At 51.0% G+C, this 17,676-nt stretch overlaps 1 protein-coding gene across 3 annotated transcripts in view; it reads right to left on the reverse strand.

The window, feature by feature from the left end:
* Positions 1-13,393: 13,393 nt before the first annotated feature.
* Positions 13,394-17,676, reverse strand: part of GRAP2 (GRB2 related adaptor protein 2) — a 64,359-nt gene continuing 60,076 nt past the window's right edge. For 2 of the 3 annotated variants that reach the window (XM_024737544.1, XM_024737545.1), the window contains 3 exons: positions 17,598-17,676; positions 16,351-16,473; positions 13,394-15,732 (listed from right to left, as the gene is read on the reverse strand). The exon at positions 17,598-17,676 is cut by the window's right edge and continues 1 nt beyond it. In XM_024737544.1, the coding sequence (XP_024593312.1) occupies positions 15,550-15,732; positions 16,351-16,473; positions 17,598-17,676 (385 nt within the window). In that variant the 3' untranslated portion in view covers positions 13,394-15,549. The remainder of the gene's footprint in view (positions 15,733-16,350; positions 16,474-17,597) is intronic. The other variant, XM_024737546.1, reaches the window with a different exon arrangement.

Genomic DNA, 17,676 nt, shown 5'->3' on the forward strand with positions numbered 1-17,676 from the left:
CTCTTCCTTATCCTTACGCTACAAGTCAAGCACCTTGTGGCCATTTACGATCCAAACCTGTTAGGTTTCTTCTCCCCCTTCCTCAATATGTCATGGCTTTGCGTGGGGACTTCCTGCTGCCGAAATGCTTTCTTTTCTGTTCAGTCCATGTGCTACCGTTCTGAATCCTTTGTCTTCAGCCTGGTCAATTCCTCCACAGCATCTCTCCTGGCCCTCTGGGTCTGGGTTAGGGCCCCTCACTTCACGCTCAGCCCCTGTTTAGCACTCAAGCTCTGTGCTGAGGGCCTGTCTCCCCCAGCAGGTGGTAGGTTCCTGGAGGTCAGGACTGCATTATTCAGTGTGGGGTTCCCAGGCATTATACCCTAAACACTGGACTTTCACCCCAGTTTCCCCCTTTTCCACTATCGTTTTATTTCAAACTGACCAGGAATTCCTTCTTAAAAATGGGTAAGTAAAACAGATACCTAATGGGAAGCAGCCACATAGCACAAGGGAGATCAGCTCGGTGCTTTGTGACCATCTAGAGGGGAGGGATAGGGAGGGTGGGAGGGAGACGTAAGAGGGAGGAGATATGGGGATATATGTATATGTATAGCTGATCTACTTTGTTATAAAGCAGAAATTAACACACCATTGTAAAGCAATTATACTCCAATAAAGATGTAAAAAAAAAAAATGGGTAAGATTTTCTCTCTTCCTCAGCATAGATGAAGTAAGAACATAGGAATAAGAACCTGGAACAAAAAAGGCAACTCAGTTGAATGTCCTTTCAGCCATTCAATTACACAGCTGAGAGAGAGAGAGAGAGAGAGTGAGAGAGAGAGAGAAAGAGAGAGAGAGAATATGTGTGGTAGGGTACACTTTAAACATGAAGCCAGGGGACTTTCCTGATGGTCCAGTGGTTAAGAATCTGCCTTCCAATGCCTGGGAGGCGGGTTTGATCCCTGGTCAGGGAACTAAGATCCCACATGCTGCGGGGCAACTAAGCCCGCATGCTGCAGACTACAGAGCCCACGCAGCCAAAAATAAAGAGATAAATAAATAAATTAATTAATTAAAGATGAAGCCGGATTTTGCCATCCACATCCTCCTGGGAGGTGCAAACAGAAGGACAGGTGGGGTTGGGGGCAGGATCAGGAAGGGAACAGAGGGCAGAGTTCAGCCGAAGTCCTGCCTGGGAAGAGGCCCAGGGGATCGTGCTTTTCCGCACCTTCAGACTCCTCCCCTGGCCCTTCCCCTGGGGCCTGGCTGCTGCATTCCTTGTCAGAGTCAGACCACTGTGTGACCTGGGATGCAGTGATCTAGAACAAAAGCTGGTCACTGGAGAGGTGGCCATGGCAGATTAGCTTGAGTTCTGCCCTGTGGTCTGCAATGCCTTGTGCTCTGGCTGTTTCTGCTGGTTTAATATCAGAAGGAGATTCCTGACCACGAAGTAGGTGGCTCAAGACAACCTTACGCCCCAAACCAGGCTTTTGCGCCCCCCCCACATCTCTCACTGCCCGGGCAGAGGCACTTAGCCTGACCAGAACGGCCCCATCCCAAGGGCTTCACACCCAGAGTCAGAGGGCAACACGATCGCAAGCAAACATGTTGCCTCCGCTGTTAGATTAAGTTTCCAAGGTTAGGAACTGTTGTGGTTTGCTTTGTGTTTCCCATAGTGTCTAGCCAGAGTGCATGCATTAAATATTCATTGGACTGAATTCTGAGTATTGTTATCAGTGAGTACAATGATTTTATCAGCAAACATACATAGAGCATTATGTTACAGGGGACTTAAGTAAAAACACGGACACACTCCCAGCTCAAAAGGAGCTCAGAAAACTTCCAGAACCTGTCTCCCCTGCTGTCCTTGAAACATCGAAGGAGGCAGGATTTCTATATTATTTCAGGCCAACTGAATATATTCAAAAGACTTCAAAAATATTGACAAGGTTAATAGTAGGATAGGGATCATGATCCAAATAATTATTTAATTTCTAGAGACAAAAACTCAGATTCAACATATTTTCTAAGCATTTTCTAGACTCCAGGCATACATTTGCTCATTTCATCTTTGCATTTATGTGTTACAACCTGTTCATGATGTAACTGATAAAGCTGAGGCTCAGGGGCTTCCCTGGTGGCGTAGTGGTTGAGAGTCCGCCTGCCGATGCAGGGGACACGGGTTCGTGCCCCGGTCCGGGAAGATCCCGTGTGCCGCGGAGCGGCTGGGCCCATGAGCCATTGCCGCTGAGCCTGTGCATCCGGAGCCTGTGCTCCGCCATGGGAGAGGCCACAACAGTGAGAGGCCGCAAAAAAAAAAAAAAAAAAAGCTGAGGCTCAGAGAGGTTTAGCAACCCAATCAGGGTCACACAGCTAAGGATTCAAACCCAAGTCTACTTGCCACCAATTTCGTGGGACCCAAGGGCCAGAAGGTTTTACAGTAGAACTGCACTGTCCTATATGGTTGCTACTATTTGAATTTAAAGTAGTCAGAATTAAATAAAAGCTATTAGAAAGCTGGCTGAATAGTAAGTACTTCTAGGAGAAGTAAGAAAACTGTGCTCTTCACATTTGCATCCCAGCTTTAATATGGACCTGGCACCAAGGGAATGTTGACTGGATGAATGAATGAATGAATGAGTGAATGCATGAGTGAATGAATATAATGCTCAAAGCAAATACAGGTTAAACATCAGATTAGTTTGGGTCATGTAAGTGTGTATATATGTGTGCATTTATGTGTGTGTATGTGCATGTATATGTGTGTGTATAAGTGTGCATGTGTGTAAATGTGTATGTATACACGTATGTGAATATGTACATGTGTGTGTTTCAGGGATGGGGCAAGGATGGGAAGAGGGATGGGCCTCATGAAAGTTCTTGAATCTTTTAATCTTTGAATTCTTTTTTTTTTAAATTTATTTATTTTATTTATTTATATTTGGCTGCGTTGGGTCTTCGTTGCTGCGCGTGGGCTTTCTCTAGTTGTGGTGAGCAGGGGCTACTCTTCTTTGCGGTGCACGGGCTTCTCATTGCGGTGGCTTCTCTTGTTGCGGAGCACGGGCTCTAGAGTGCAGGCTCAGTAGTTGTGGCGCACGGGCTTAGTTGTTCCGTGCCATGTGGGATCCTCCCGGACCAGGGCTCGAACCCGTGTCCCCTGCATTGGCAGGCGGATTTTTAACCACTACGCCACCAGGGAAGTCCTGAATCTTTGAATTCTTGAATCTTTGAATTCCAAGGTGAGTTTGGACTTAACTCTGTTGGCAGTTGGAAGCCACAGATGGCTCGTGAGCTGGGAAATGGCGGGATGCAAATGGTGCTCGAGATGGATGTGCCCGGCAGAGGGCACAGCATGGGCCAGAGGCAGAGAGAGCCCGTGGTGGACGACATTAGGTGTTAGAGGAAGAACTCTGCTCTGAGGCTGGGAGGCTTTAGGAGGGAAGCCGCGGGGAGGGATGGAGCCTCCTCTCACTTCCTCTTGGCGGCAGCACAGATGTGGGGAGTTCCTGGAGCAACACACCTGGTAGGCTGTAGACGCAGGGCAGATGCGGGGCAGCGTGAGCGATCTTCACCCCTGTGGGTAGGGTGCTGCGAAGCACCTCCTCTTCCCAGTGGCTGGCAGTGCTGGGAACTGGGCTGTGTCTGAAATATTTTTAGACAAATTTTATGACAGCTCTGACCCAACCAAGGGACCTGGGCTGGAATTATTTGTTTGCTTAGTATCTGCTCATCTCTGTCTTTGGGGAACTGGAACCCCCAGAGTCACAGGGCACAGGTTTCAAGGGCACACCTCCCTCCAGGGCAAGGCCAGAGAGCAAGTGTCAGGAGAATTTTCTGCAGAGGGAGAGCTACTCCAGGCTGAGGGTGGAATCAAGGAATCAGTCAAGGAGGTGGCATTTTCCCTGGCCTTGCAGGCTGACTAGGATGTGCACAGAGGTAAATCGAAAGGAAGGGGAAATTCAAGTGGGGACCTGCAGGAGCACAGTCCCCAAAGAAGGAAGTGCCGGGCAAGGTTCAGGGCAGAGGAGCCCAGACATCCCTCCTCCACCTCCCCCCGAATCTCTGGGAGGCTGCCTGAACCCCAAGCCAGGCATAGCAGGAGAAAGGTTTTCCAGTAGAGAAAGTGCCCAATCTGGGTAGCGGAGAGCCTGGGGGCAGGCAGACCAGCCAGAGGAAGTCATGGTGGCTGCGGGACACCTCTGCCTGGCCTGGCATTCTCCCTTCAAGAATCACTCCTTCATTTGGCCAACACCCTCCATACTTTGTCCCTGGTGGGTCACTATGGCAGGGCAGCCGTCACCTGGAAGGGGGTGGGTGAGGCCCAGGGATTAGAGATCCCCCAACGTTGATTTACTACATCAGCAAGTTATCAGCTTGATAGGGGCGGAGGAGAGACTCACCCCAGGGGGCTGAATACAGGGCAGGTAAGTTTCAAAGCAGAGGAGGCCTTTGCAGCAACATGTCTGGGGTGGGGTGGAGGCATGAGGAAGCCCATCTCTGCCAAGATGGCAGGGGTGGGGGGCTGCCCACCGTTTGCTGGGCCCTCACCAAGCAGTTCCTATCATTCTGCTTACTTCTCATGACAACTCCGTGCTACTCTCTCCAGTTCTCTAGAATAGCTCAGAGAGGTCAAGGGAGTTGTCCAGGCTCGGGACTCGTCATGGGCAGAGTCTGGACTGGGGCCCAGGTCTGTCTGACTCAAAGCTTGTGATTTCTCGGCTTTTCCACATTGCCTACAGAAGTGTTAGAAAGAAGGTGGGACTGGGTTACATGGCTCAAGGATGGGGCTTTCTCTGCCCGGCTGGGAGGGTCTAGAGTGTCCCAGAGCAGAGCTGGCAGCTGAAAGGCCACCTGCCCTGACCACCCCAGTGGTTCTCATTCCCTGTGCACAAGGTACTAATGCCTCCTTCTGCCCCCAACCGGGGGAAAACTCTGTCGAGGGGTGGAGAGTGCTCCCTGATCTGACTCCAGCATCCTGGGGCACATTCAGACACGATCCTTTACGCCGTGTGTGTATGGCAGTAGGGAAGGATTGGGCGTGGCCGACTTAGAACTGGACCAGGAAGGCAGGGTCTAGGAGGAAGGGGAAAACACATCAGCTGCTTGGGGTAGGATGGGGTCCCAGGGGCCACCTGTGACAACGGGCATTGCGTGTTGGTGGTGGCGGTGACATGCAGGTGGCACACCAGGGGCCCCGGCACAAGGTCACGGGAATGCTCAGGGGTGAAGCAGCCTGCGGTATTTGGAAATTCAGGTGGGCAGACAGGCAGGATGGCGGTGGGGTTAGGAAACTTCAGTAGAAGGAGTCTGGATTCTGGGAGGGGGCTTGGCATGAACAAGGGGCAGGGGTGGTGAGGACCTGGGTCCTGCAGAGGTCCCAGCATGTGGGCCTGGGCAGGGAGCTTGTTGCAGGGACCAGGGAAGCGGGTGGGACCGGGTCTCAGAATGAAGGCAGGACCGAGTAGCAGACCCCAGAGGCTAGTGCAGAGCCCACACTGTAGGAGTCAGGGCTGGCCCCAGCAACCTGGGAAGGGCTGGGCCTGCGGCATGGCTGCAACGGGAGAAGAAGGGCCAGTAGAGCCCAGATAGGACAGCACGCTTTAGCAAGCTGCGGACCCTAAGGGGACTTCTTTAGGAAGTCTGGGTTTGGAAAAGGACCCGGGGAGCCCCATGGACTTACGAACATCGATTCCAGAAGCTAAATTTCTGCCAACAGAAGGAAGATTCTCTGCAACTTCTTTTTTTTTTTTTTTAACAGCGTGTAAGGTTTTTTTTTTTAATTAATTAATTTATTTGTTTTTATTTTTTGGCTGTGTTGGGTCTTCGTTGCTGTGTGCGGGCTTTCTCTAGTAGCAGTGAGCTGGGGCTATACTTCTTTGCAGTGCGTGGGATTCTTATCATCGTGGCTTCTCTTGTTGTGGAGCACGGGCTCTAGGCTCGCGGACTTCAGTAGTTGTGGCATGCAGGCTCAGTAGTTGTGGCTCACAGGCTCTAGGGCGCAGGCTCAGTAGTTGTGGCTCACAGGCTCTAGGGCGCAGGCTCAGTAGTTGTGGTGCGTGGGCTTAACTGCTTCGTGGCATGTGGGGTCTTCCTGGACCAGGGCTAGAACCCGTGTTCCCTGCATTGGCAGGCGGATTCTTAACCACTGCGCCACCAGGGAAGCCCTCTCTGTAACTTCTGCTTTTATTTATTTTAAAATTTATGATTATTATTATTTTTGGCCTCACTGTGCAGCATGTGGGATCCTAGTTCCCTGACCAGGGATCCAACCTCAGGCCCCTGCAGTGGAAGCATGGAGTCTTAACCACTGGACTGCCAAGGAAGTTCCAGATTCTCTGTAAGTTTTATGTGTCTTAATGGAGACACAGGTTTGCTAGTTTCTCTATTTTATTTTAAATGCAAATAACTCAACCCATTCCTTTTCTGCATTCGTGTTGAGTCATTCCTACCTGAGAGGAATCTGATGATCAGTGTTTGTTTAGTTTATGCTGCCTGCGTGTGTCAGCGGTTTAGAGAGAAAAGAGACCCAGCCTCTCCTTCATTTGACTGACAAGGAAATTGAGGCCCAGAGGGGTGAATAGACTTCCCCAAGGTCCAGTGGTCCAGAGAGAGTGAGGGCAGAGTCCAGGCTGCAGAGCCCCGGCCAGGGCTCCCCTTCCTTTGCACTCCCCAGCTCATCTGGACTTGCCGTGGGAAGCAGAGGCCGCATAGCAGTTACCTAGCAACTCCCCATAACCAGGTCAGAGCTGGAGTGAGGCACCATGCGCTGCTCACCCTGGGGAATTCAGACCTGTCAAAACGGGGTCACCCACATCAGACCGTGGCCAAGATGACCCTGGCTAGAGCCATACCTGGAAGCACCTGCAAGGGGGAGTCTCACACCAGGACCAGAGAGTTGCTGGGAGTATGGCTCAGACCTGGGCTGGCTGGGGCCTCTGTCCCCACAGCAGACGCAGGGCCTTACTATGCACAGTTCTGGTTTCTTTGAACAGCGTGGAACCTGTCCCCATTGACGTGTTGGCTTAATCTGCACGTGGGAATCCATAGAGGAGGGCTGTGTCCATGTAGGTATTTCAACCTGAGAGGGAATCCGGGGAGCTGTGTTCCCTCCACTGCCTTCTTGTTCCTTAATATCTCAAGAATTCTTATGGAATGGTCTGGTCATAAAATAGGTGAATCTTCTTCTAATATTCCCTGTAGATTGGGTCTTGACAGCCACTGCCCACTGCCACCCTACCCCTACCTGCTTCTTCCACACGGGCAGAGTCCTGCCTGGGTTCCCAGGTGCTGCCTCCTGTAGGGTCCCACTAATTGGCCTAAGCCAGTCATGGTGGTCTCATCCCTTGCAAGCAGTTGGTTTAAGTATGGCATGTGATCTAGTCATTGCTGCTGGGATCTGAAGGAATGGCTGCTGAAGGGCTTCTGGGAGAGGTTTTTCTCACTAACTAAAATTGGGAGGGAATGTGCCTCTTCTTCACTGGACGTTGTCAGCCTGCGTGTTATGCCTGGAACTGCGATGGCCGCTGAGGAGAGACACCACTGAGGCTCAGAGGATGGCATCGTTGACCACTGAATTCAGCAAGCCAGGAACTGCCCTTCTTCTGGACATCTTATGTGGGACATCACAAATCCCTGGTTGTTTAGGATACTTGCGGTCAGGATTCCATGTTCTTTTTTTTTTTTTTTGCAGTACGCGGGCCTGTCACTGTTGTGGCCTCTCCCGTTGCGGAGCACAGGCTCCGGACGCACAGGCTCGGCGGCCACGGCTCATGGGCCCAGCCGCTCCGAGGCATGTGGGATCCTCCCGGATCGGGGCATGAACCCGTGTCCCCTGCATTGGCAGGCGGACTCTCAACCACTGTGCCACCAGGGAAGCCCAGGATTCCATGTTCTTGCAGGCGAACCCTTCTAATTGATACCCTTGCTTCCTAGCCTCAGACTCACCCTCTTTCTTCTAATCCGAGCTGGGCGCTCAGTAGTTGCCTGGACAAGGCTTGGTATTGAAGGTAAAGGACCCAAAGGAAACAAAAGTCTCTCTTCCTGAATAAGTCAAAGACATGACACCTCAGTCCTTTATCTGATGGTTTAGAACTGAAATCAGACCTGCAGCTGCATGCCCAGCTTCTTGCACGTCTGAATAAGCTTCTTCTTAAAGAGTCTGAAGGCATCTCTTATATTTCCAGCGTCTAGCACACTTCATTCATTCTTTCCTTTATGCATGCAGTGGTGTGCCGGAGCAGGCTCCTACCACCACTGGATTGGATTTGTGAGAGCCAGTCCTGCACATCTCTTCCCCTCTCTGAGTTCAGTGATGTCATGTTGGTAGCTTGAAGTCAGCCATGGTGGGGTTTTTAAAAAATAGACTTGATTTCTGAGCAGTTTAAAGAGTAGATTTTAGAGCAGAAGATAGAGATTTTTCTTATCCTCCCCACCCCAACACATGCATAGCCTCCCCCATTTTCAGTGACCCCCACCACAGTGGTCCATTTGTCCCAGCTGATGAACCTATATTGATACATCACTATCACCCAAAGTCCATAGTTTATGTCAGGGTTCACTCTTGTTGTGGGTTTTGACAAACGTATAATGACATGTAGCCACCATTATAAAATCACAGAGATTAGTTTCACTGTGAAGCTCTAAAAATCCCCTGTTTCACCTATTCTTCTCCCCAGTCACCCTTGGTAACCTTTCATCTTTTCACTGTCTCTATAGTTTTGCCTTTTCTGGAATGTCATATAGTTGGAATCATACAGTGTAGCCTTTTCAGGTTGGTTTCTTTCATTTAGTAATACGCGTTTAAGTTTCCTTCATGTCTTTTCATGGCTTGATAGCTCATTTATTTTTAGCGCTGAATAATATCTCATTGTCTGGGTGTCCCGCAGTTTATTTATCCATTCACTTACTGAAGCACATCTTGGTTGCTTTCAAGTGTTGGCAATGATGAGTAAAGTTGCCGTAAACATTCACGTGCAGGTTTTTGTGTGGATGTAAGTATTCAGCCCTTTGGGTAAATGCCAAGGAGCATGACTGCTGGATCATGTGTTAAGACGAGGTTTAGTTTTGTGAGGAACTGCCAAGCTGTCTTACAAAGTGGCTGCACCATTTGATGTCATTTCCACCAGCAGTGAGTGAGAGTCCCTGTGGCTCCACATCCTTGCCAGTATTTGGTGCTGTCGGTGTTTAGGATCTTGGATGTTCTAAGAGGTGTGTAGTGGTATCTCATTGTTTTAATTTGCATTTCCCTAATGATATATGATGTTGACCATCTGTTCATTTACTTGCTTGTGATCTCATTATCTTCTTCAGTGAGGTGTCTGTTCAAGTCTTTTGCCCATTTTTGAATTGGGTTGTTCATTTTCTTACTGTTGGATTTTAAGAATTCTTTGTTTATTTTAGATAACAGTCTTAAATAACAGATCTATCAGATATGACTTTTGCAAATATTTTCTCTCTTTCTGTGCCTTGTCTTATTCTCTGGACACATAATAGGAATACTTACATCACAGAATTGGCAAATACAGCAAATCAGGGCTTTTCCTCTGAGCTAGTTAAACCTTTACCAGTGCACTTATGCATTCATGTATCAACCATTCATTGGGTGAACTGTTTGCCCTTGCCCTCAGAAATGTTCAGTCCAGTGGGGCAGGCAGGTTGATGCATCACTGACTATAGAGAAGTTCTGAGTATGGGCATAGAAACAGAACAAGGATGCTACAGGACATGGAGGAGGGGCATCTACATCAGCCATGAATTTGGCGTGGCTTCCCGGCACAGAACTGGAGCCCTGAGCTAAGTACTGTAAAGGGATTAGCAGTTGTCTGGATCTATACTGCCCAATAAGGGAGCCACTTATGGCTCTGTAACTCACTTGCACTAGACACACTGCACGTGTGGCCAGAGGCCACCACATTGGACACAGCAAACAGAGACTTTTCCATCATCATTGCAGAAAGTCCTATTGGACAGCACTGGTCTAGACCAAAGACTGGGAGAAAGACACTCCAGGCAGAAGGAACAGGGTGGGAAGACTCAGAGGTCTGAGACAACGTGACTGCTTCTGGGGAGAGATGGAAATTTCGGCTGAACAAACAGGCAGCAGTCAGATCACAAGATGTCTTTAGTGTGAAGGTAAGGAGGTTAAACTCTAGCCTGAAAGCCATGGGGAGGCCCTGAAGGCTTTAACAGAAGCCTGATGTCATCAGCTTTGCATATTAATAAGCTCTCTTTGGCAGTCTGGATCGAGGGGACCAGCCAGGAGGCAGGGAGGCCAGTTCTGAGACCATGGCAATCACCTGGGAGGGAAGAGAGGGAAGTTTTAAATGAGACAATGACTGTGGCACAGCTGCAGAGACAGGGCAGCATCGACAGATGGAAAGGGCCCAATGGCTGACTGTGTGTGGCCCCTAGGCGTGCTTTGTAAGTATTTTTTGATTTAATGAATGAATTATAACCAAGCCCAGACTGTACAACTTGGGTGCACATCCCCTGGGACCCTATTGCACAATTGAAGAGGTACAGGGGCATTCTTTTCAGCTGAAAGAAAAAGGGGCAATAGGGAGAGAGACAGAAAAGAGAGATGACGGGGCAGGTGGCATCCCTATCCCGTCTGATGCAGAGAGGGCTCCGGTGAGAAGGGAACAAGCTGTGAGGGACCCTGGACCCAAGCAGTGCCTCTCTGGGGCCCAGGGACAAGAGCTACTCAGAGTTGGGCACAGGCTCTTCTCCCCCCACACCGCTTGCCACAAGGACTGTGGAGCAGATTCGGTTTCCTGAAGGATTGGCCCATTTCACCAGCAGACAGATGCAATGCGAAGTGCCGCGGCAGCATCAGGGGAGACGCTGTCAGCAGAGGGTGTCCTGGGCAATCGAACATGGCCAGAGAAGGAGACACAAGCAGACTGGTGCTTAAACACATGAGAGACACCAGCCTTTGTCTCTTGGGCTTCCAGAAGTAACTGGAGATTTTGAGGGCAGATGGCTAAGAGCTGCTATAACTTGGGCATCAATGTTAATATCACCTTTTTTGTACCTATGGGTCTGTAAGGCCTGGGACATTTGGGTTACAGAATGAATGATAAGATGAGGCAGTTCTCACTTGTTCATTCATTAAACAAATATTTATCAAACCTGGGTGTGCCATGAATCGTGCTAGATGCTGGGTGTCCAATGGTTTACAAAACAGAGACAATGCTGTCACCAGGGGGCTTACCATCTAATAGTCATAGTAATCAGTCTGGCACCATCATCTGTATATGTGCTATTCAGGAAAACTACTGGGAACCACGAGATAGTCTAACGGGAAGGATTAATATTATTATTTTTTGGCTGCAGCACGTGGTTTGGGGGATCTTAGTTCCCCGACCAGGGATTGAACCCAGGCCCTCGGCAGTGAAAGCACAGAGTCCTAACCACTGGACCACCAGGGAAATCCTGGGAAGGATTGTTTTAGTTTTTTGTTTTTTTTTTTTTTTTTGCGGTACATGGGCCTCTCACTGTTGTGGCCTCTCCCGTTGCAGAGCACAGGCTCCGGACGCGCAGGCTCAGCGGCCATGGCTCACGGGCCCAGCCGCTCCGCGGCATGTGGGATCTTCCCGGACCAGGGCACGAACCCGTGTCCCCTGCATCGGCAGGCGGACTCTCAACCACTGCGCCACCAGGGAAGCCCGGGAAGGATTGTTTTAGATTAGAGATCAGGAAAGGACAATCTGAGAAAGTGATATTTAAACCAAGACTTGGAGATGTATAGGAGTGAGCCAGGTGAAGAGCAGGGATGTGCATTCCAGGTAGAGGGAACAGCAGGTGTGAAAGTTATGGGGACAAATCCTTTGTCATCTGGAGACTGAAAGAAGGCCAGTGGGTCAGGGGCATGAAAGCAAGGAGGAGAGAGGAACCAGAGGAGGCTGGGGAGGGAGGGAGGGGCCACACCTCATAGGGCCACATTAGGACTTTGGATTTAAACCTAAGTGCAGTGGGCAGGGGAGTGGTGCCTTCAGATTCACATTGGAGAATGTGTGGAGAATGAATTGGGGACAAGAGGGCGTGCAGGGAGAAAAGGGTGGAGGTGAATTCAGCTGCCTAAGGGAGAGATGATGGTGGCATGGCTGTGGTTACAGAAAGAAATAGAGGAGTCTAAGGAGTATTTAAGAGAAGAATTGAGATGACCGGTTTTTCTTAGGTTCTTGCCTTGGTATAGACAGGCCAACTTTAGACAAAGCAAACAGCAAATATTTTGACCACGCCAGTCTGTCCCACACGTGGCCTGTTTTGTTTTAAGTTACTCGAGATCTGATGACGTCACAGGGCTATCCCCCCGGATAGCCTCCAAGCAGGATCACAGCTGATGGGAGTTTAAGGATTTCCTGAGAAAGCTTTCACCACTTCTGTAACCTCTGCTCGTGTTTACAATAATTACTGTTAGGAAATCCCTGTCTGTATTTCATCCAAATGCCTCTTGCCCTAAAGTTTCTTGATTTGAGATGGAGAGGAAGATGCTAAAATAAGAAGTCTGGGCTGCCAGACGCAAATGATGTTATGACAGCTCTGAATCATGCCTGTCTATCCCACGGCCAAAGTGACTTACTTGTTAGCAACAGAGAAAAACGCCTAAATATCCCTAGAAGAGAGATTCAATTAGATTTTCGTAGACAGTTAGCTCACTGCCAAGTTCTTTGCCCTTGCTGCTCAAGTGTGGTCTGTGGACCCAGCAACATCGCCTCAGAGCTTGACAGACTTGCAGGACTGAGCCAGACTCCGTATTTGAACACACTCCCCAGGCAATTCATAGGCAGGTTCATTTTGAGAAAAGCACTGCCTCAGGTCACCCTAGGGCCATCTCAAAGTGGGTGGGCAGTGGCAGGTACAAGATATTTGAAACGCTGCAAGCCTCAGCAAGCGGTTAGGGAGACCGAAATGGTCCAACAGGAACCAGATTTTCTCTGGAAGTTCCAGGTGGCCCCCAAGTCATGCAGAGTGAATCATTCAACCGAATTCAGAGACAATGTGTTGTTTCCTGGTTGTGTGGTTGGTGAGAGGCCCTGGGGGGACCTGCCCCTGGTGCTGAAATCCCCTTGGGTGGAGGGCAACTTCCCCTGGGCAGCACCAGAGGCCAAGGAGGGTCAGCCTCCCCTCCCCCAACAGTGTGGACAGCGCGGTCCCTGTCCTCTTAGTCTGGTCCCCGAGGGCCCTTGTTCTCCGCGGGTGGTTAGGATGACTCTCAATTCCTTCTGGATTGAGCCTCAAGATGAGCAGGGACGAGGCTGTTTGAGCACCTCAATTAAAAGCTCTGGTGGAACAGAAAGTCCAGATCCAGGGGCTCTGAGAGCTTTGCCCACACTGCGTGGTCAGCTTCTCCAGGCCAGCGACCCCCACCCTCCGCCAGAGAGGCGTGTGACACAGACACCAGACCCAGCCCAGCAAAACAAAGGCACTTGTTTTATTACTGCTTTCTTGAGGAGTGTTTCAAGGCACAAAACCCAGGCCAGAGCCCAGTCGTTTCCCTCTGTCTTCCCTGGGGCTGGTCCTCCCACAGAATCAGACAAATGGACCAAGTTCGTGGACCGCTGAAAGCATATGGTTTGTAAATACTGTAAAATCAAACATTGCTTTGGCTTTTATTTACTGTAACCTGTTCACATCACCCAGCACCGAAACAGCTTATCCGGGCTCCTTGGCCTTTGTTCTTTTGCCTTGGTTCCTGCAGTGTCTCCTCTGTCCAGGTTCGTCCTGCCCACCAGCCTCTGTCCCTCCTGCCCGTGCCTCATCTGCCCCCAACTTGTCACTCCAGTGTCTTCCTCACCTGTTCCACTTCACCTCCTGTCCCTCTTCCTCCCTTCGGCTTCTCACGCTGCTCCTGGATCTTTTGAAATGTCTCCGTTCCCTTCTACCTCCTGCGCTTTCACTTCCAGAGACCCCTCCTCACTCGCTGGACTCCCCCTGCCTCTCAGGCTATTTTCTCTTCCCTCCCAAGACCCACCACAGAGTCTTTTCTTTTTCTCTTTTTCTCTAAAGGTGACATGGGGATCAGAGAATGGCAGATTTCAGAGTCAACAGGCCATAGCCTACGTTACACTGACAGTTACTTCTGAGTCAGAAACCCTTTCTTCCTACGTCACCTTGGGTGATGGCTGCCCGGTCCCTCCTCAGAGCAGGAAGGGCTGGGAAGAAGAGGAAGCAACAGGTCCCCACCCACCCCGGAGCTCCTTCACCAGCACTTCCGCCTGAGCCCTTTCCTTCTGGTCTCCGTATATACGCGCCCACCACCCCTCCTAGACGCCCTCTGGGCGGACACGTTTATTCTGGCTCCCCTACGACACTGAGCTTCCTTCTCCAGTGTCCCTGCTCCCCAGCCAGGCTGATCTGCGCTTCACGCACCCAGACTGAGCCCTGGGAGACACGAGTCTATTTTGAGGTGAAGGAGAGACAGTGGCCGTGGGGTTCCTTCCCAGGTGCAGCTTGTGGGGCGGGGAGGCGCCAGCGGTGGCCCAACAGTCGGAGGGAACAGGAAGCTCTCTCCAAGCCAGCTGCCACCCAGGGTCATGGCCAATCAGTCAATCAACCAGTCGCTAAGCAGTGCTCTTGAGGAGTGGGCTTCTCTCTGTGTTGCTGGGCAAAGCATCTTCAAAACACAGGAAACCAAGAGGGAAAACAAATAGAGCCCTGAAGAGACACCCCTGTAACCATAAAACAGTGGCTCTGAAATCTGCCATTCTCAGCCGGGGCTTCTACGGGCGCTTTACAGAGTCTAGGATGCTGCTTTCTTGGTTGCTGGGGAAACAGATGTTACACTCAAGTAAGCCAGTGGGGGATGTGTGAAAAACCGCTCCGTTTCCCAGTGCTTGGTTCTCACAGGGCCTCCATTTCTCCACCGCAGCCACAGGGAAGAGAATTCGTTGGGGAACGTTCGCTTGAGGGAGAGGAAGGTCTCAGGTGAACATCCGCCAGGGGACTAGTCTTGCCCAGGCCCTGGGACACCCCCTGCTCCAGCCCTCCCCTCCCATCCCCTCCCACTCCCAGCTCAGAGCGACGCCTTCGTCCTCCACCCAGCAGTGCCCACCCCGCGGGGAGAGGGGGGCAGCAGCCCCGGACACCCTCGGAGGGGGCGGGGAGCCGGACATGCAGGTAAAGGAGGACATGCCCCACCAAGTCCAACCCCACCCTGCTTTTCTGCGTCCAACACAAGGTGTGGATCCCGCTTAGGTCCTCTCAGTCAGAATTCCCAAGACGAGGAGGGAGCGGTGCCGGCTTAAGGGCAGGAGGCATGTCGGTGTCATTTCCCTGCCTCCCACTTCCCAGCGCCCCCACTGCCTTCTGCACACCCGCTGAGGGGAGCAGAAAGATAAGTATGAATAGAATTGTCCACCTGAGCTCCTTTCATATCAACTAAGTAACCAACTAACTTGCCAATAAATTACTATTATAAATGTGTGGATACATAGGCATATATATGTGTGTGCATATGTATATATACACACACATATATATGTATGTGTAGTTCCAGATTTTCTTCCTTGTTCCATCACTTGCAGGCAGCTTCAGACAAAAGCTTCCGACCCCTCCAGAAGGGCCTCACCGGATCATGGGTGCCACGTAGTTGGCAGGGAAGAGGCCCAGCTTGTTGTGCAGGCGGCCAGTCCACCAGGATGGGTTGGAGCTGTCCAGAACCTCAATCACCTCTCCGCAGTGGAATCCCAGCTCATCATCTTCGAGAGCCTCAAAGTCGTACAGCGCCCGGGCCCACCGCACTCGCTGCTGGGGGAAAACACAGAGAGGTCCTGCTGAGCTGGGGCCGGCCGAGCTGCTTTCTGAGCCACGGGCACACGGAAGAGGATCTGCGGGCCCTGGTACCAAGACAAAGCTCTCTGTGAGCTGCCTGCCCTGAAGGCTGACGGATGGCTCTCCAGAGACATTTCAAACCCCACTGCAACTGAAAGCAGACCCGGATGCACAGCTCTGAGCAACTGAGATGTTATTCTCCAAGGCTCCAAGAGGATCCTTGAGAACTACTCTCTCTACATGAATAGGTGTTCTTTTTATTTTCTTCGACTGACAAACAGAACGCAGTGTGCCCAGACTAACAGCCCTCGATGCCAGCGCAATGGATCTCCCTCTGCTAGAATTGCAGTCAGGAAATATGAGGATCGGGCAAGGCCCGACAGCCAAACTGATAACAGCAGGCTGGGATCAACTCTACGGGGAGCTCCTGCCCCACCATCACTCGCTGGGTTCCCACCACCTCTGTGTGCAGTTTGACACACAGTCTCTCGTGGAGAGAGACTGGTCTCTCCCGGTCTCTCGTGGAGGACCAACCGTTTCTCTACTTGGCCCCTTGGCCTCCTCCACTGAGCCCAGAGAGGGAAGTTCACATACCCCGGCTGCTTGGAGTTGCGCGGGGTCTGTGTGTCTCCTTTGCATGAGGGCGGCATTCATTTCGCTGCTGTTGCCCATGCCACAGTGCCCATCGTTTATGTCCAGGCTGCTTCCACGGCGTTCCTAGAAACAGATGTGACAGAACAGCCATCACCACATCGCCGGAAGCATCCCTCACAGGCTCCCCCAGCACCTTGCTCTGATGACACGGACACAGCCAGTGCAGAAAGATGATGCCAGATTTCATTCATTCAACCAAGGAATATTTATCTGGCACCTACCATGTGTCTAGTACTGTCTTAAGCATGAGGATATGTAGCTGGAAAGAGGAGGCCCCTATCTTCATGGAACATCGGTTTAGAGGGGGAACCATACACATTTAAGTGATGGGTGAGCATAGAGAAGAGTGTATAAGTTGGCCTGGGTGATCAGGGAGCAGATGATGCTTGAACTCCAGCTTAAAGAGGAGTAGAACTGACTAAGAAAGGGCATTTCAGGCAGAGGGGACAGCATATAAAAAGCCTCAAAAGCATGAGAGAAAACGCAGTGAAAAATTCTGGTAACTAAAGGTAGTGCAGTGTTGCCAGAATGCATGTTCACATGGCGCGGGAGCAGGGGATGGTGCTGGGGAGACAGGTAGGGGCAGCTCACAAAGGACTTTGTATGCCCTGCTGCGGAATTCAGGGATGATGCTGTCTGGCTGTATTGTCACTCTGGGCAAGCCACGTAAAATCCTATCTGGAACAAGGCGGGGGATAAATAAATAAATAAGCAAGGATCCATTTCTGGTGTTAATCCGTTTTTCTTGTAGATCTTGACAGCCAGATGGGTTAAAGGGCATGAAAAGATTTGTAATTGTGCTGATAGGAAAATGAAACAATTGTTCACTGAGTCCTCAGGGTAAGAGAGAGAGTGTGTGTGTGTGTTTTCAACCAGGGAGCCATTTAATTCACAGAGACTTTTTCCCCCGAGAGCGGTTTCCATATTTCTGCCATCTGGGGGCCCAGGATCTTCTATATGGGCCCAGTGAGAGCTGGTGGGGCCTGGCCTGGCCTGGGACGTTCCTCCCCAGCCGACAGTCCTGGACCCAAAACAGGTCCCCAGCATTTATTTGCTTTGGTTGTTTCCAGCACCGTGGGGAGTTTTCATACACTAAGTGGCAGTGGGGACAAGGTGACTGAAGCCTGGTGGGGAGAGCAGGTCCTTCTCCCCACCTCACTGTGCCCCACGTCATTCTTTCCAGGTACCTGATGAAGAGGCGGCTGCTGCTGCAGGTACCGCTGCTGTGGTGGCGGTGGTGCGGGGGGATACTGCGAGGGAGGGGGC

The sequence above is a fragment of the Neophocaena asiaeorientalis genome, unplaced genomic scaffold (assembly GCF_003031525.2).
Source record: "Neophocaena asiaeorientalis asiaeorientalis breed wild unplaced genomic scaffold, Neophocaena_asiaeorientalis_V1.1 scaffold242, whole genome shotgun sequence".
Lineage (NCBI taxonomy): Eukaryota > Metazoa > Chordata > Mammalia > Artiodactyla > Phocoenidae > Neophocaena > Neophocaena asiaeorientalis.